General features: G+C 44.0%; 1 protein-coding gene across 1 annotated transcript in view; it reads right to left on the reverse strand.

Annotated features, from left to right (window-relative positions):
* ppp1r9ba (protein phosphatase 1, regulatory subunit 9Ba) overlaps positions 1–20,184 on the reverse strand; it is a 222,675-nt gene that overhangs the window by 52,806 nt on the left and 149,685 nt on the right. Inside the window, exon 6 of the mRNA XM_078529635.1 lies at positions 4,685–4,820. Coding sequence (XP_078385761.1) covers positions 4,685–4,820 — 136 coding nt within the window. The remainder of the gene's footprint in view (positions 1–4,684; positions 4,821–20,184) is intronic.

Here is a 20,184-nt window from a genome sequence, read left to right on the forward strand (position 1 = left end):
AACTCAATTTATAATACAAGTTTTAAAAAAAGTTGAACTCAAAAACAAAATGATTTCATTTAAATGTGGAACTATTATGGTCCAAAACGCGGGGATAATTTCATTTCCTGTGACAAATCCAAAAAATTAAACATTGGAAATTCTGCTATTGCTTTCGGTTCATGGAAAAGAAGATTAGATGAGGTGTAAAATTGGCTACTGATTTGCTATCGCTCGGTTTGCGCAACCATCCAAGTCCAATTTCACCCAGTCTGTCTTTTTGAGAAAAAGTGTGAAATAAATTCAGTGTTGTTCAGTCACAGGGGTAAAGGTTTTTACTGGGTTCATGGCCGATAGCAAAACTGAAGGATGTCTATGACTGTTTACAGAAAAATATACAGGGGTTTAACTTCATGGAGTCAAAAGCCAACTCAACGTCACAGACCGACATCCCATCTAGTTATCCATTGGCTTATGTGATTTGTGTTTTGTACTATTCAGCATTATTGTCGCACAGTCACAGTCATTACGGCACAGAACAAGGCCATTCAGCCCATCAGGTCCATGCTGGCTCTCCGTAGAGCAATCCGGTCTGACCCCATTCTTCCCCCTGACCCCATCCCACTCTATCCCCGTAGCCCTGCGAGTTTATTTCCCTCAAGCGTATTAACAAAGATTTGGACTGTAATACTTTACCAAAGTCTGACCCTTAAAGGAAGGTGAGTCCTTTGGCTAATCTTTCACACCTTCTTCTAGTTCCAATGAAGATAACTCTCAGCTATAACAGCTTCACTTACTTATGGCAGGGACAGGAGCCGGAATTTTACAGCCACCCCCTGCAGTGGGGCCGGTGAGCCATTGAAATCTCTGTTCACATCGGCGGGAGAGGAAGATCTCGCCGATGCGAGGGGCTGGGAAATTCCAGTCAGTGACTCTGCAGGATGAGTTACAGAATTTTGAGGACATTATATCAATTACTTGTAATGAACCAGACATTTCCGAAGGTACTTTTAGAAATGCTTGCAACCATCTTTGTGATATATGCCATTGGCTCACAAATGTTATTTAGACATGCACAGCAAAAAAGAATGGGCTGCACACCTTATTCACGGCCAGGCTTATAGTACTAACTACACTGGCTAGTTTCTCAGCTCTTAAGTGGAGTTCAAAACCAAAACAAGAGGATGCAGGGCTGACAACGAGCAGCTAACTAAACAAGAATTTGTACTGTTTAGTGTGAGCATAAAAATCCAAAAACATTGATTTCTGATTTGCAGGGACCACACTGTCAAGGACTTCTTGTGTTAAGTAGGACAGATTATTAGCCTGCTAGAGTCTTCTTTATGCAAGGTATGCACCGTCCATATGCCTTAGGAGTATAGACTAGCTTGAAAGACTCTGGAGAAAGTAATTGTAAAGTGATTCAATTTGATAGGAAGACTAAAGAGAGACAATATAAAATAAAGGGTACAATATTAAAGAGGGCGCAGGAGCAGAGGAACCTGGGTATATAAGCCACTGAAGGTGGAAAGATAGGTTGAGAGAGTGGTTAATAAAGCAAATAATATTCTAGGCTTTATTAATAGGGCATAAAGTACAAGAGCAAGGAGGTTAAGTTAAACTTGTAGAAAACACTGGCTCAGCCTCAATGGAAAAACTGCGTCCAGTTCTGGGTGCCACACTTTAGAAAAAGTGTGAAGGCATTAGAGAGAGTGCAGAAAAGATTCATGAGAATGGTTCCAAGGATGAGGAACTTCAGTTACGCAGATAGATTGGAGAAGTTGGGACTGTTTTCCTTGCAGAAGAGAAGGTAGAAAGGAGATTTGATAGAGCTATTCAAAATCTTGAGGAGTCTAGACAGGGTAGATAAGGAAAAACTGTTTGCACTGGTGGGAGGATCAAGACTGAGGGGGCACGGATTTAAGGTAATTGACAAAAGAAGCAATGGAGACATGAGGAGAAACTTTTATCACACAGCAAGTAGTTAAGATCTGATATACACTGCCTGAGAGTGTGGTGAAGGCAGGTTCAACAGGGTATTCAAAAGGGAATTGGATTATTGTCTGAAAAGGAAGAAAGTGCAGGGTTACAGGGAGAAGGCAAGGGAGTAGCGCTAAGTGACTTGCTCATTTGGAAAGCTGGGGCAGACACAATGGACCAAATGGTCTCCTTCTGTGCTGCAACAATTTTTGATTCTGTGAATACTGAGCATGCACATGTCATCATTATGACATTGTAAATAAATGTGTTTTTCAAACTTGCCCATCATGTAAAGCCCAAGGATGTACAGCATTCCCGAGGTTACTTTGACCTGAAACTAAGCATGATCTTAGTGAACCAGTTCATGCTAACCCCTTCCCTTCTTAGCTAACCTCTTGCAGGATCTGCAAAGGTGGATGGATGGAACTGTAGAGCAGGAGATGTACAATCTCCTTTTTCTTCATTCTGCATCCAAAGCCTAGGTAAATGTAGGAGGGAAAGGTCCTTGCACAGAAGCCATAACATTAACTGTCATGGCTGATGTTGTTTTCGACTGTAAATAAATCTCAAAAGTAATGTTTAATAAATGGATGAGAATTGCTCCATGAAACCTTGCATATAGTATCAATTAAAACACTACTGAGGATTTGCATGAAGTGGCCAAGGAGTGGGTGGAATGCCCCCTGGGTTTCCTTACAGCAAGAGGGTAGCAACTTATGATGCAATTGGTCATCTATATTTTGTCACCGGTTTGTCTTGGGGTCTTTGTTCTATGTGAAATAAGCCATTGTTAAGCTGCTCTGCACAAAAGACATAGTGCAGCTTCTAAACAGCAAGAACAATGTTCTAGCTCTGGTTTTGGTGATGAAGGATATAACAATGGAGAAACAGTTTCCTTACCCACATGAAACTGGGAAGTGACCTGAGATTGAATTCTCAGCACTGGAGTAATGCCAGCCGAACATTGACTGGCGTGTTTAGCAAAGCCAAACTGAATGTAATGATTCCTTAGGATTGTTTTGTTTATCCAGTTTACTTGTGATAATGTAGGAACCACACTGTAGCAGATGCTTAAGGGTGTATTTTGTAATCCCCAAGGCATGCTTAGATGAATTGTGAGCATCAGCCATTGTGAACTGCTCTGCAATGTACATTAAGGCGCCTGGAACGCATTAATGCACCAATGCAGACTCAATTATAATGGATTTAGATACATGTGGATCGGTCCTGCCCCCATACCACCAAAGCTAAGCTGGAATACATGGGGTATTAAATTTCAATTGTACCTGAGGCCCTTGTGTACTAATATTCTTGTTTATTTTTGACTGCAAGTGACCATATCATCAACATAAGATGGGCGATGGGTGTCACCATGCAACACAAAGAGAATAGTTTTTCTTTCTTTTGTTTGCTCTTCCTGCAAGGGAGAAAAATGCTACTTTCTTCAGCCCCATCATCCAATAACAAAATTTAGGCTACGGGGAAACTTAGAAAAGGAAACATAATCCTGAACAGACTGCACTAATCGACAGCATGATTAATAATCGGTCTGCTTATCCTAGGCAACTACTGTAGAAAGATTAGATTTTGGAGATAAATCTCTACAGCAGGGGTGAAGGGGGTTGAGGGGAGTGCGTCTTCAGATTGCTCATCATAACTTTAGTGGAAGATTTGTAGAGAGCTGAAGAAATGGTATAAACCATTCATGTAGTTTCTCTAGGGTTTCTGCAAAACTTCCAAAATAATGGTGGCTAATCGGGAAAAGACCCATGGAAGTTCAACCACTTTGCCCCAAACCTGATTGGTCTGATGAAAGGAGCCATTAGCTGGGGAAACTGAATTGGCAGGTGTAGGGACATTTTACACCTTGTGACTAAGAGGTTATGAGCAACATCATGACAATGTTTCCATGTGCACACTCCCCACACTGCTTGCCCAGAGCCTATCTAGCCAGACTGCACTCCTCACGTGTGGAGCTTGCAAAACGAAGAATTATTTCGAGAGGACTAGAATATAAAAGCGGGGATGTGCTGCTGAGGCTTTATAAGGCTCTGGTCAGACCACATTTAGAATATTGTGAGCAATTTTGGGCCCCGTATCTCAGGAAGGATGTGCTGGCCCCGGAGAGGGTCCAGAGGAGGTTCACGAGAATGATCCCAGGAATGAAAGACTTAACATATGAGGAACGCTTGAGGACTCTGGGTCTATACTCGATGGAGTTTAGAAGGATGAGGGGGGGATCTGATTGAAACTTACAGAATACTGAAAGGCCTGGATAGAGTGGATGTGGGGAAGATGTTTCCATTAGTAGGAGAGACTAGGACCCGAGGGCACAGCCTCAGAGTAAAGGGAAGACCTTTTACAACAGAGATGAGGAGAAACTTCTTTAGCCAGAGAGTGGTGAATCTATGGAATTCATTGCCACAGAAGGCTGTGGAGGCCAGGTCATTGAGTGTATTTAAGACCGAGATAGATAGGTTCTTGATTGGTAAGGGGATCAAAGGTTACGGGGAGAAGGCGGGAGAATGGGGTTGAGAAACTTATCAGCCATGATTGAATGGCGGAACAGACTCGATGGGCCGAATGGCCTAATTTCTGCTCCTATGTCTTATGGTCTAATGATATTTCTTCCACATGATACACAGTGGAAGTTCGAGTGCCAATGAAATGAGAGCTGAAAATGATTCCTCAGAGGTATGTTTATTGTGTTTCTGAGATTTCTTACCTCCTCGTCATCGTCGATATATTGCCCATAATGTTGTTCCATCATTTCCCTCTGCCGTCTCTCCTGTTCTAGGGTTTGACGAATTAGCTGAGCCACTTCACTGGTTTCTCCAGGTTTCTCCCGTCCAATCAAAAACCTAAAATCAACGCCATTTCCGGTAAATATTTTTATTTGTAATTCTTTCACCAGTATAACACAGCTGACTTTTAGTAGGCATTTTTGTTTCCCATTAAACGAATTTCATATGATTAACTCTTCTCAGAAAGACAAATGGAACAAAGAAAGGTTTAGCACGAACACAAAACCAAAACAATGCGGATGCTAGAAATCTGCAATCAAATCAGAAAACGCTGGAAATGCTCAGCAGGTCAGGCAGCATTGGTGGAAAGAAAAACACAGTTAATGTTTCAGGTACATGACCTTTCATCAGGTGACGATGATGAAAGGTCATTGACCAGAAACACAAACCCTGGCCTGAATTTTTCGGTCATCGGGCGCGCGCGATTGGCAGGCCTAGCGGGGGGCCGCTGGGAAACGGACCCCCGAACGTGATCGCCCCCTGACTGCGATTTCACGGTGGCTGGCCAAGTAACTGCATCCCATGAACAAATAAATAAAAGAAAAAAATTAGATACCTTTTGGAAGTCCAAATGCACAACATCTTCTACTAAAATAATGACAAAACATCCTCCTCCAAGATATTTGACTTAAATTTTCTCTCAAGGATTTAAATTTAGCCTTTTAAAGTTATAAAAGTGCTTCCTGGTCTGTGACACAATGGATCATGTTATGCTTGATCATTCCATGTGATCAGCAGTGCCAGGATATCCATTTCTTGTACATTGCTCGGGACATCAGCAAGTATCTGATCAAGGTCGTAACTTCCTTTATGCATGGAGTCATGTAACAGTAGTGAATTATATTTGCTACCTCTAAATCTAAATGCTTCAGTTTGACCAATTTATATTGGGCTGATTGAAAAGGATAGCTTTACTGTTTTCACATACCCTTCTAATCTCTTGCAGCCAAATGGTCCTCATTCTTGTAATGGCATGGACTGTAACATCTCCCTAATGTTAGCTTGAATTTTCAAACGTTGCAGATTTCTGCCAGGAGTAGTTCTTGCTATGAAGTATCACGTATCAAGGGGCAGCATTGCTGTTTTGACACCAAGTGACCAGCTATTCATTTACACCCTTAATTTTATAAGAAAACATTTCTCCTTTCCCAAACATTGGACGTAAACAATGCACCTTCAATTTTCTGCACAATTACTTCATCAGACACAGACAAGTCACTGGCAGAGGTTGAACAGGTTGAATTTCTGTGACTCAGCCTAAGCCACAGCCCCTGAAGTGCGGTCTGTGCTCTCATCCTTCTGCGTGTGTGACTTGTCCTGCATGACTGCCTAATGATTAGCTCCTTTCGGCCTAGCTAACAATTCCAAATGGCAAAGGGATTTAAATCTATTCTGGCTAAAACACATTCTTGCAGACATTGCTTTGACATAACAAGTATCTCAAGTGTTAATGGCTGTTCTAATACCTCAAGCCTGAAAAATGACAGCTACTGTTGAAGGGTCATGAGGACTCGAAACGTCAACTCTTTTCTTCTCCGCCGATGCTGCCAGACCTGCTGAGTTTTTCCAGGTAATTCTGTTTTTGTTTTGTAGTGAGTTATTTATAGTGGGTTAATGGTTAATGCAATTCTATGAAATGACCTTTCTACTTAAACATTAAAATTTAGCAACATTAAAACTGCAAAAGTAATTTCACGCAGACACATTTCAATTTTAAATGTGCTAATTCCTGAGCTATATGTGTTTTGACTGTGCCAACAACAACAATCTCACTGTTTTCTTTAGAAGCTACAAGCATCTCTTGTCCACCTCTTCTTCTTGGCTTCCACACAGCACAATGGTGGTTTAGCATTTGCTGACCAATGCCATGCTTGCCATTCTACAGTATCCTGATCCCCATTCTCCCCAACATTGGTTTGGGAAAATATAGCAGTTCTTAGCTGAGCCACCTTGCAACAACATGGCATTCCTCCTTAGGAAGAGAGGCGAACTGTTAGAACATAAATTACTTGGCGTTCAGCCTGAGGCCTGCCAGCTGACTGGGAGAAACACTGACTGGAGTCTCTATATCACACCCAACCACCTGCCCAGGCAGCAGGAAGTGGCAGTGCACTAATGACCATCTCCATCAGGGCAGAAATGAAGAGGAAAACATACTAATCTAAAAGCACAAAATACACACAAGTAGACATTTCTTAAGAGGGAGTCTGTGCAGTGAGCAACACGTTCTTCATTCAATCAATCCCACTAAGCAAACTAAGCAAAATGTACAGGGAATGAACTCATGGTTCAGCAGATGCTTTGCCTTAAGCAAACACTTCAGTAACAGAGCAGCCATTATCTAGTCATATTTTTTCTGCTTACTTTATTACGTCATTTTATAAATATTGGGATTATACAGACAGACTGCTCCACAGTTTTGTTACTATCAGAATTTGCTTGCGCAAAAACATCGGATTTTTTAATAAAAATCAGGCACAGTAGAACTAGGGCTAAATGCAAGAAAATCTTGTGTAAATCTTACAAGGGTCTGTTCCCAGCTGCTGAAAATAGATTTTACAGACTGTCCAAGGAACAAGTGACCTATTTGCATAAATACCTGTAGATCTGGGCAACAAAGCATATTAGAAAAATTCAAAGCGATGTTTGAAGTAAGAAGTGATAATGATATGTGATGTAATAGGATGTTACAATGTGATGCAGGAATATAACTGGAAATTTCAAATTTCCTTCAAAAGCAAAGTTACTGGTCTCAACCACGATCGTAATATTGTCCTATTTAGGCAAAGTCTGATCCTTAACGAGAAAGATACATTTTTTTACTGGGAAAGATTTTAAACTATGATGCTCTGAGCAGCCAAAGTACACTCGCTATTTGGTTAGATTATTGCTGGATTGAGATTCCAGGAAATTATCAGCCATAAAATTGACCAATTTTGCAAGGCTTTGTCTCATGTCCCAATGATGCGTTTAATAAGTTCGATCCCCATATTCGGGCAGTTAATACTCAGGCCTCCTTAGCGGCAGCCTAATACAGGCATTAGGCACCTTGCATATGCTTCAGGATCTCTCTCCTCAATTGGTCAGTGCTGTGCGGAGCGGATGACCCATATTGGGCCCAACAAAATCGGTGAGCTGCCTCTGACAGTGAAAGAGGTGCCGCTGCTCAGCTCAAATGTGCTGATGAAGCCTGAGGCCCAATTTTGGACGAGGCTGAGGGCCTATGGTTTCTGGCGCGCTCCTGGTGCACTGGGCATTACAGGCCGAAAACCCACAACCCCAGCTTGGTCTGTCCTACACAGGGCTCTAGTCCACATTACATGGTTGACTCTGAATGCCCTCTGAAGTGGCCTAGGAAGTCACACAGTTGCCTCATGAACATTGACTTCTGGTCTCCTCTTTCACAACTGGCTATAAGAGGTTCAACATTGTGGAGCGAGAATTGGAGCTGTCCTGGGACAGTCTAATTCTATGATTGCCAATAGTCCTGGGGATTGGTAGCTCTGGGGAACGGTCTTGGAGGTTGAAAAAAATGTACTGGGGGGGTCCTAGAATTTGACAGAATGGAGAGGTGTACCATCTACAAGTTGCACTGCAGCAAATCACCAAGGCTTCTTTGTAAGCACTTTCCAAGACTGCGACCTTTACCATCTAGTAGGACAAGGGCAGCAGATACATGGGAACAACACCACCTGCAAGTTCCTGTCCAAGTCACACACTGTCGCTGGGTCAAAATCCTGGAGCTCCCTTCCTAACAGCACTGTGGGTGTACCTACACCACATGGACTGCAGCGGTTCAAGAAAGCAGCTCACCACCACCTTCTCAAGGGCAATTAGGGATGGGCAATAAATGCTGGTCTAACCAGTGATGCCCACATCCCATAAGCGAATAAAAAAAAAAGCAGTATGGGCATGAGGGTGTCAGGGTGGAGAGGCAGAGAGGTGTCACTTAATCTAAAGTTTGATCTTTGGGCAAGGATTAAAGAAAAATTATTCAAATGTGGTCCAGCCATTAATATCTGCTGGGCCTCTATGTCCTTGACTTGCCACGCTCAGCACTTAACATACTGTTTGCTTATCCGGAATGTTTGTATGCTGCTTGAAATCCACACTTCTGACTAAATCTTGACCCTAACCCTGCACTGGCTCATCACCTGAGCATTCTACTCCCCCAACAAACAGCTTTGCTAAATGCAAACCTAGCTATGAGAGTTTCCGCTTATATATTGACCTCTACTCCAAACCTGGCCTTCACTGTCTGCGAATCCTACCTGAACTGATTTTAATAGGGCTGCACCTTGGCTGCCTTTCTGTTTGCAATACCTGGGGCCAACAGAGACATCACTGCCAGCAAGTAGAGGTGTCAAGTAAGCAGACAGAAAGACATCAGCGGAATGGGAGACTTTACTCTGCCCCTCTAGAAGTAACAAAACAAGCGCTCGTGGAACTCACCCACTGATATCTCCACCAGTTCCACAGGCTCCAATTTTAGCCTTACTGTTATGAACAGGGCAGAAGAACAACTAGCAGAATATAGCACAGTCTTTCTTTCAATTTACAGCTTAGGCTCCAATCAAGTCATATTATACTGTGGCCCCCCAGCAGGGAAGCAGTTATGGTTTTCCTAGCAGGAAGAGGTCTTGAGGTCAGAAGGTCCATTAAGGAAAGTCTTTTTTTTCCAGTATCCTCATTGGGCCAAAAGGCGCAACACCTCCTCCCTCCTCCCTGGCTCGCCCCTGGATCTCTTTACCCGAGGGCCTGGCACTGTTCCTTTGGTTCCTGCCAGCAACCTCCTGCCACCTGTTGTGTGGTAATTCTGTCTGCCAGTGAGCTGCCCTTTCCCATCAGTTTTAGGGCGAGAAACTGGCTGGGGGCCTACAGGTGAGGCCTGCCAGTTACAACCTCCCGGACCTCACCCTACTGAGGTCAGGCAGCCATCCTTAGGCCCATCCATAGAATTCACAATCCAAGTTAAAATCAGGGTTTACGTGTCATCCTGTCATGATGATAATGTCTTGAGTTTCCTGGGGTAACTTGGCACACCTGATTAGATGGTAGTAGCTGCGTATTCACTATGGAGTGAAGTCACTCTGCTTTTTTTAAGGCTGCGAACTGGGAGTGAGTGCAGAAAACAACCAACCATTCAAGAAGATGAACTGAAACTTCTTGGCACCTGTTCTCTGGAGCCACAGGCGTGTTTGCCTCCACATTCATTTAACAACTTCCCATCAATTATTTACAATCCCTATTTTTAGCCACGACAATGCTAAGATAGAACCGCTACAAATGCTTTATTCAGATATGACGGGCTTTAATAATAAATAAGTGGAAAGGTAGCTACTCGTTGTATACAGTGTTTATTTGAATGACATTTTTATTCTTCCCCAGGAAATATAATCACAATCTGCATATGAATGACTTATTACTACAAAGCAATAAAAGATGTTTCACTATACCTAGTTGCAACTGGAAACTTTTTAAATTTTTATTTTAAATGTGCATTACATGAAATAAAGCTCTTACGCTGTCACATGCATGAATGGAATTAATTAATGTAAGTATACTCCTCTGACATATTATGGTTGAGAATTGGATTAAGTTGATTGATTAGGAAAAACATCCTTTTGTTTTCCTTGCTTTTGCTTCTGCCAAGTCAGATAGAATTGTGGACAAAAGTCTTTGAACAAGAAAAGTATGTTCACAGTTATATCAATCGTATTAGGCTGGGTGTAAAGATTCCAGAGATAATTGCACAACATTTTAAACTTCCAGCAAGGAAGACAACATGCTCAGAGACAGCATGAATTGGAGGTAGGGCTAGTAACCCTGATTGTCTGTCCAAGTGTGGTTCCCCTCTACAACTGTGATATTCTGGAATTACATCTCTGTTTCTTGTCCAATTACCTTTCACAATTTGAACATTATTGTCCAATAACTGCTTGGGTAGATAGAGAGAAACTACTTCCGCTGGTTGGGGAATCTAGGACGAGGAGACAGCGCCTAAAAAGTAGGGCCTGATCTTTCAGAAGTGAAGTTAGTCAACTTTCTACATGAAAAGGTTGATAGATATTTGAACTCTCCCCCGCAAACATTGATGGTAAGTCAATCGTTAATTTTAAAATCTGGGATTGATAGATTTTTCTTAACCAAAGGGTATTAAGGGATATGTGGCATAGACAGGTGTATGGATTTATGTCACAGATCAGCTACGATCTCACTGAATGATGGGGCAGGCTTGACTGGATAAATAGCCTACTCTTGTTCCAATGTCCCATCTCTATTTAAGCCCCCTTTCTCTGTGCACTATTCCATAGCTGGCATCATAGGCATATGACTTTCTCTTATCTCCCTAGCTAAGCTGCTCCATCAGCAGTCATCAGGAGCTGTGTCAGGACACCCCAGTCATACTTTCAATTAAGGTAGAGACCTGAGTGAAATATGCCATTACAATGCAAAGTTTTATTTTTTTACAGAGGGAATGTACATTATGCTTGCCTGTGTGCCCGATAACTTAAAACTAGTATTAATGTAGTAATGGTAAAGCACAAATATAGATTATAGGAGCAGTATAATAACTCCTGTATTAAGTCTTTGATTTTAAGACATACTAAATTCTTGCTTTCAAGGGACAGGACAGGCTTTTTAAATAGCCTACGAGAATGGAATGGGTGGGCATGTGGCAATGAAATTTAATGCAGAGAAATGTGAAATGATTCATTTTTGTAGGAAGAATGAGGCGAGACAGTATAAAATAAAAAATACAATTCTAAAGCGGGTGAAGGAGCAGAGAGGCCTTGAGATATCTGTGCACAAATCACTGAAGGCAGCAGGGCAGATTGAGAAAGCAATTAATAAAGCATATCGGCTTCTCGGCTTTATAATGGAGGCATAGAGTACAAAAGTAAGGACATTCTGGTGATCCTTTATCAAAAACATGCTTGGCCTCAACTGGGGTATTCTGTCCAATTCTGAGCACCACACTTTAGGAAAAGTGTGAAGATGTCAGAAAGAGTGCAAAAGAGATTCACGAGAATGGTTGCAGGGGTGAGGTACTTCAGTTTGATAGATAGATTAGAGAAGTTGGGGGTGTTCTCACGAGAGAAGAGAGGATTAACAAAGGTTTGACAGAAGTGTTCAAAATCATGAGGGTTCTGGACAGGGTAGGTAAGGAAAAACTGTTCCCTTTGGAGGGGAGGTTGAGAACCAGAGGACACCGATGGACAAAAAAAGCTGGGGACCTGAGGAAAAACTTTGTGGTTAGCATCTGGAATGCACTGCCTGAGAGTGCCATGGGGGCAGGTTTATCAAAATTTTCACAACAGGTTTGGATAATCATCTGAAAAGAAAAAAAAAAAATTGCAGGGTCACAGGGAGATAGCAGGAGAGTAGGACTAGTGAGTTGCTCTTGCAAAGAGCCCGCATGGGCACGGAGGACTGAATGGCCTCCTTCTGTACTGTTCTATGATTATTCTAAGCAGGCTCATTTGCAATATATGAATCCATTTTAGGCAGTCTTTTTTAAAAAATAACATTCTGCAAGCAGCAAACTTTGCTGCACCGAGATGCTGAAACTCTGCCAACTATATGGGTGAGTTATCATTGTTGTTTTTCACATTATGGTGTGTTAAAGTATAGCCTTGGCACAGCTGATGACTATCTACGTTTTGACAGTTTGACAATCTGTTGTCTCTATACTTTGGCACCTCCTAAAGTTATGCATAATGGTTAAAGCATGTGTGCATGATCAATCCACAGAAAGCTAGCAAATCAAAAGATTTTAAAAGTAGGACAAAATAAATGTTTTCATGTGAATTTTACAAAGCGTATTATTCCATAACTCATCTTTCTGTGTAATATCTGTCATGTAATGGATTTTTATTTGGATTGAGGTGCACATTTAGAAGGGTAAGCCAATTTAAAGAAGAACAATCATTTCTCCAGTGTCTGCAAGCTTTATAGTATAAAGCCAGTATTAAGTTTAAATTAGAAAATATGGCTGTGCAAGAATTTTCATAAGGAAATCACCACACTGGCAACAATGGGAGACACTTTCACTGCATGCCACACTGTATGGGCAGAATTTTGGCATCATCAGGCGGGCACGGGAACGGTCATAAAGCCGACCGCCGCCTGCGATCGGGCCCTGACATGGATTTCACGTTGGCAGGCCAATTAACGTCCAGCCAGCGTGAAACGCGTGCTGCAGCGCTCAGCGCTTCCGGGGCGGGGGCGGGAGGAGAGTGAGCGCGGAAGTGCGCGCAGTAAATGCTCCCGGATGCACAGAGCTGCCTCAGGGAGCTGAAGATTCTTAACATGTTAAAATGAGCAGGGGCACGTTAAATATGAGTGTTGAAAATTTTAAAATTATTTTTTAATCACTGGTCAAAACCTCATCCCGCCCGTAGATGAAGTTTCGCCAAAAAATGCAAAGGCCGCTTGGCCTTTTTGCCCGCCCGCCAACCGAACGGTTGGATGGGCAGCGGAAAATTCAAGCCAATTGGTTCTTTAAGGGCCTCAATAGGCCGCTTAATTGTCGGTGGGCACGCTGCCGACTCCCGCGTGCGCCCGCCGACCAAAATATCACACGAGTGCACGATGACATCAGGACGCTCGCCCAACGTCATCGCGCATCGTTTTGCGCTCGTTCGGGTCAGGCGCGCGCCAGCCCAACGAGAGTAAAATTCTGCCCTATGAGTACACTATTTTGGATAATGACATTGTGATAAGCCGTCTCTTCACTCTTCTCCTTCCCACGTCTCACACAGAATATCAGCAGCTCTTTTTCTGTTCTGAATACCTTACCAAGGAGTGGGCATGTAGTACGCATGACTGGTGATAAAATCCCTAAGGCGGTCATGTATTCACAATTTAAACTTAGACGGCATCTGCAAGGAAGGCCGAGATTACAGTTCAAGGGATTATCGGAGGCGAGCCTCAGGAAATGTGGCATGCCCAGGACAGATTGGGAGAAAAGAAGGAACTACCTGAGGAGCAATCTCAATTAATGGCACTGTTACCTTCCAATAGCAAAGAATACAGTCAGCAAAGGGCAAAAGGCAAGCTAGAAAGACTGGGCAGTCCCAACAAAATCAGGCAATTCATCCTTGCCTGCACTGTGGAAAGCCATGCAAGTCTGCAGTCTGGCTCCATAGCCATGCTAGAACGCACAACAGGTGACTCTACGCCCACAAGAAATGGCCATCTTCCATCACGAAGGGGAACCGACAACTTTACCAAAGGAAGCAGATGCTGCTCAGGTCATGATGAAACAGGAAGGAATTCAGACACTTGAGGGTTTAAAATTGATAAGGAGGAGGTATTAGATAGGCTGTCTGCACCTAAAGTCGATAAGGTATCAGGACCGGGTGAGACGCATCCAAGGGTACTGAGGGAAGTGAGACTGGAAATTGCAGAGGCACTGGGCATACTTTTTCAGTCTTCCTTAGACTCAGGGCTGGTGCCAGCAGACTAGAGAATTTCAAATGTTGTACCCTTGTTTAAAAAAGGGTGTAAAGATAAGCCCAGCAACTACAGGCCAGTCAGTTTAACCTCAGTGATGGGGAAGTTTTTTGGGGTGAAATTAATCGTCACTTTGGCAAAAATGAGTTAATTAAAGAAAACCAGTTTGGATTTGTTAAGGCCAAATCATGTCTAACTAACTTGCTGGGGTTTTTTGAAGAGGTAACAGAGAGGGCTGATGAGTGTAATGCTGTTGATGTGGTGTACATGGACTTCCAAAAGGCAATTAATAAAGTGCTGCAAAATAGACCTGTGAGGAAAATTGGAGCTCATGAAATAAAAGGGACAGTAGCAACATGGATACAAAATTGGCGGAGTGACCAGAAGAGAGCAGTGGTGAAATATTGCTTTTTGGATTAGAAGAAGGCTTATAGTAGAGTTCCCCAGGAGTCGGTGGACTCCAACTCTTCCTGATATATATTAATAACCTAGACCTTAGTGTACAGGGTACAACTGCCAAGTTTTTGGATGACACAAAACTCCAAAGTGTTGTGAACTGTAGGGATGACAATGTAGAACTTCAAAAGGGCATAGCTGGGCTGATAGAATGGCTGGACAAATGGTAGATGAAATTTAGTGTGAAGTGATTCATTTTGGCTGGAAGATGATATAAAAAGGGTACAATCCTAAAGGGGGTGCAGGAGCAGAGGCCCCTGGGTGTATATGTGCACAAATCACTGAAGGTGGCAGGACAGGTTGAGAGAGTGGTTAATAAAGCATAAAGAATTCCGGGATTTATAAGCAGAGGCATAGAGTATAAAAGCAAGGAAGTTATATTAAACCTCAATAAAACACTGGTTCAGCCTCAACTGGAGTATTGTGTCCAGTTCCGGGTACCACACTTCAGGAAGGATATGAGGGCATTCGAGAGGGTGCAAAAAAGATTCACGCGAATGGGTCCAGGGATGAAGAACTTTAGTTACGTCGATAGATTGGAGAAGCTGGGACTGTTCTCCTTGGAGAAGAGAAGATTGAGAGATTTGATGGAGGTATTCAAAATCATGAGAAGTCTGGAGAAAGTAGATGGGGAGAAACTGTTCCCATTGGTGGAAGGATCGAGAACCAGGGGGCACTGATATAAGGTAATTGGCAAAAGAAACAATAGTGACATCAGGAAACACTTTCTTAAGCAGCAGATGATTAGGATATGGAATGCACTGCCTGGCAGTGTGGTGGAGACAGATTCAATTGAGGCATTCAAAAGGGAATTGGATCATTATCTGAAAAGGAAAAATGTGCAGGGATATGGGGAACAGGCAGAGGAATGGCACTAGGTGAATTGGTCCTGCAAAGGACCAGCACAGACACGATGGGCCAAATGGCCTCCTTCCAAGCTGTAACCATTCCATGATTCTACAATAATACATGAGCTGCAGCATTTGAAAGTTAAACTCCCACCTTTTCTCATTTTAAAAATGCAGTTTTAAATGGAAATACGTATTTTATCACTATTCCTACCTTTATATTGTGCACTTATTACAAAAAAACATGGCTTCACTCAATTAGGGAATACGGGAGTGAATATCCATGGAAAATCTTCTCCAAATGCACGTTGCATTTAAAATTATGAAGCTTAATATCAAATCTTTTCTAGAATAATGAACAGTCATGTTTCCAGTTTTATTCATAATTTCTGGTGGAACACATAAATAATACACTGATTCTGAAGTCACCCTGATTTATGTGCTATGCGTAGCTGACTACATATAATGGGTGGAATTTAATGCCCTCCCCCCAGGTGAGTTGGAGGTGTGGGGTGCATGTAATTGGGTGAGAGAATGCCAGTTGGGGACCCCAACACCTTTCCAGCCTCTCGCCCAATTAAGTCACTTAAGGGCCTCATCCTGCAACCAATAGTATTCAACGAGTGGTGGGCGGGGGAGGGGGAGTCGCTATGCAGGGAACCCAAAAGGCAAATCGTGTCGGGGTTGCTTGCAGGCTCTCGGGCGGGTGCAGGGGGTGGGGGGTTGGTGTGGTGGGTGGGCTGCTTCGTTCAAGGGCCTTCAGTGCCTGATTGAGGGACCTGGCATTGGGCAGGAGAGTCTGCTGAGTGCCAACCCCTGCCCTTGCTGCCAACCCCCCTCCCACCCTCACACAACCCCCCCCACCCCGTGACCCCGAACATGTCCTCAGTCACCTGTAGCCTGAATGCCTCTGTGATCCAAGGCCTCTCCCTGGGTGCAGTGCTGGCAGTTGCCCATACGTTCCCTCATTTTGCCTGCAATGGACATCTGTAGCGTCTGATTGGCCGGCAGCCCTCAGGGGTTCAGGATTTCCACCAGAGGGGTTCTTACTCCTGGGGAAGGCTTGCTGCTGGCCACTTAAGTCCTTGTTCAGCAGTTAATTTGGGGAGCCTTCCCCAAAGAAGGCAATGCGAGGCCTCTGTCAGCTCTCCAGCCGATGGCCGAAACCCCTACCGCCTCGACTAAATACCGCCCAACATGTGAAATCAGCATTATGCCATCTGTAATCAAGCCCGTGGGCGATTGAAATATAATGGTTTCTTCAGGATGTAGCTCATGAGGCAGGGCCTCAGCCCTCCCTCAGAAACTGCCCAGCCTTGACCCATTTCCCTGGGTCAGAGGGTATCCCATAGGCAGGACAGGCTCCCAGTGGGATAACCAAAATAAAGCGGGAAATCTGCTGGGCGCTAAGAGGGAAATGTCGATGGTTCTGCAGCAGGTGTTTGAGGGACCACAAAGGATTGGAATTACGGCCCAACTAAAAGCCTTGGTTGAGAACAAGGCCTTCAGCAGATAGGTGTTGGTGAGAAGAATGCAGAGAAATGGGGCAGCTAAATGTCCTTTCTCTCCACTGTTGAGGATATGGCGGACACAAGACAGTGCCAGGGAGTGGTGGTGGTAGGTGGAGCAGACATGAGGTAAATCTTCTGGGGACCTGGGCCTCTCCTCCTCACCACTGCAGGATCCTGATGAGAACATGGATTGTTGGGACAATGAGTCAGTGGCGAACCTCGCTGCCAGAGTTTGTCCCCATTTTCTACCATGATTCCAGCCAGAGGTGTGAGGCTGTAACCAGGGCTGTCCAATCATACTTCAGACCCAGCCTCTCAATGGTTCCAATCTAAAATCTCATGGATGTGTTAAATCCCTCCACGGCCTCACTGGCCCCTGTCTCTGTATCTCCCTTCAGCCCGACAGAACTCTTTGCTCCTCCGGCCTTAACCTCTTCTGCATCACCCCTCCCTTTGTCTTACTAATGTTGACCTTGCCTTTTGCTTCAGAGGCTCTTCTCTGAAACTGCCTAACCTTGACCCATTTCCCTGAGTCAGGGGGCATTGCATAGGCTGGGCAGGCTCCCAATGGGGCAACCACCATAAAGGGGGGGGAACCTGATACTTCCTCCTTATACCTCTCCACCTCCCCTTTCCTACTTTAAAATTCATCTCTGCTAAAATCTAATCACGTCCCTCTTAAAGCTTGATTTGGCTCAGCATCCATTTTGTTCCGATTACACACATTTACACAGCACCTTTAACAGAGGAAATGCTATTGCAGCTGTTGCCGTTGCAGGAAGCCCTGTCCCTGAACTGAGTTTAGCGACTGTGAATAGATACATAATTCTACTTTGGGTAATTATTAGAAGTGGATCATTACTTAAGTTACTACACTTTAAATCGGTTATAATTAAAAGTACAAAATATCTGCTGTCAATAAAGTCATTTCCTGGGCAACATGCCATTTTGTCATGAACTGTTTTTTTGTTTTTTTCGGAAATGCAGCTTTTCATCCAAAACTGTTTTCAGTGTAAAGCATTCTTGGGCTTGAACTGCTTTGCTATTAACTGCACCACTGGTCCTTTGGGCTTTCCTGTGCATTGCTATAATAAGCAATGGAACAATGTGAGGTTTTGGGATCAAGGGCAAAGCTAGATTGTTTTTTGAGTTGTCAGGATTTCCAACAATGCGTTATAATTCAGGGCAATCTGATAAATGAACTGCACATTCACATGTGTTAATGTCTCACTGGTCGATCCCCTGGGCATTGCACAGGGGGCGTCAAGACCAAGGGCACTTTCAGGACAGGAGTTGGGGAGGCAGGAAGGAGAGGTGAGAATTTTACATAGAATTTACAGCACAGAATAGAAAGCAAGAGAGGAGTCAGAGATGGCGGTGAGAAGAGGGGAGGAGGAGAGACAAGGGAGGAGGGGAGTGAGAGGAGGAGTGGGAAGAGGACAGGGGTGAGAAAAAAGATGAGGAGACGGTATGGGAGGGAAGGGAGAATAGGAAAGGAGTGGATGAGACTAGGGGAGAGAGGAAGATAGATGAGAGGAGGTGAGGTGGGGAGAAAAGCTAAAGAGAGGACAGCAGAAGGGCAGGGTGAAAGGAGGGGAGGAGGGAGGAGGACCCAGGAAGACAAGGAAAGAGGAAGAAGGGGAACGAAGAGACTGGGGGATAAGAGAGATGGGAGAGGAGAGAGGAGGAGGGAAGAACTGGGTTAAAGAAAAAAGGAACAGGGAGGTGTTGGGGAACTATTGGAGGACAGGAAACTGGAGAGAGAGGGGCAACTGAAGAGAGCAGAGTGGGAGGAGGAAAGTGGGCAGGGTGAGGGGATGAGGGCATGAGGAAGAGGGAGCCGAAAATAGTCAACGGGAGTGGCTGCAGCCTATTTTTCCCTTGGACCCTGCAACTCCCTGCCTGTCACTCCACCATTGCCCTTGCCTGTTAGCCCGATGGCCCTGACTGCTGAAGCTGAGATGGTGCAATCTGAGGTGGGGCCATCATAGCTAACAGCCTCTCAAAGGCATCCCCAGAAGGACATCTAAATTGCCCTCTTCAAATTCTCAGCAGCCATCCACCTCTAGGGTTGCATAGAAGAACTACTTCATACAACAGCACTTACAGATAATCACTAAGGGAGAACAGTTTAATATCTGGAAGTGCTGTTGGTTATCTCATGTGTGTACGTTGTTTCTTTTTGATATCAGAGTGATTATGGAACTTGGGTACTGGTGAAATCGGTGGTCGTTTTTTTACTGTAATCTTCATGGGGAAGAGGTTCAAATGAGAGCAGATGATGGACTACCTCATGTACGGCGACTTGTGAAAGGTGCATCAAATGGAGTCCAAAGAGGGAGAAAGCACTCTTCAATTAAATGGTGCCAAGTGTCCCTCCCTGGTGCAGGCTGTCTACCTAGAAGCCTCTGGTGCTCCCCAGCTCCCCTCCGCTTCCTTTGGGCTTGTGGCTCCTGAGCTTCAGCCTGGGACACAATCGGTATCTCATTATCATCAGAGGCAGCAAATCACCACAAAACTGGACATCTTCTTGGCAAGTAATGCACGGCACCTCCTGGCTGGTAATAGCACCAAAACCTCTGCTTCAAGACCCCAGTGGTCTGCTCAATGATATTAGTGTTGTCCGAGTGGCCTCTCATTATATGAATGGGCAGTTGGTGCATGGGGTTTCTCAAGGGAGTCATGTCCCTTGGCATCAGATGGTATCTTCTGTCACCTAGTAGCCAGCCAAGCATACAGCGTTGGAGCTCAAAGGCTGGATGGCTGACTCTTATTTTGAATTCAGTGTAGCAGCTCCTTGGATAGCAGGTATTCACTTGCATGATGTGCTGCCAGTGTTGGCAGACAAGCTGTATATTGAGAGATTGGAATCCCTTCCTGTTAACTCCTGAGTTTAAAATGAGAGGCTCACAGAGCCACATGTGTAGTCAACGGCTCCCTGGATCCATGGGAAACCCTGCAATCCTATTGAATCTGAGTGTAATCTAACTAAGCTATTCTCTAGCAATGAGAAATTGTCATTTCTCAGAGCTGCAGCAACCTCCCCTATGCAGGATTGTTCAGAGAATTGTGAGATGTGACTTATATTACCTGTGGTAGCCTGGAATGTTACAGTAACATAAAAATTAAATGTTACTGTGACCTTGA

Source organism: Cetorhinus maximus, chromosome 25 (genome assembly GCF_964194155.1).
Source record: "Cetorhinus maximus chromosome 25, sCetMax3.hap1.1, whole genome shotgun sequence".
NCBI classification, from domain to species: Eukaryota; Metazoa; Chordata; class Chondrichthyes; order Lamniformes; family Cetorhinidae; genus Cetorhinus; species Cetorhinus maximus.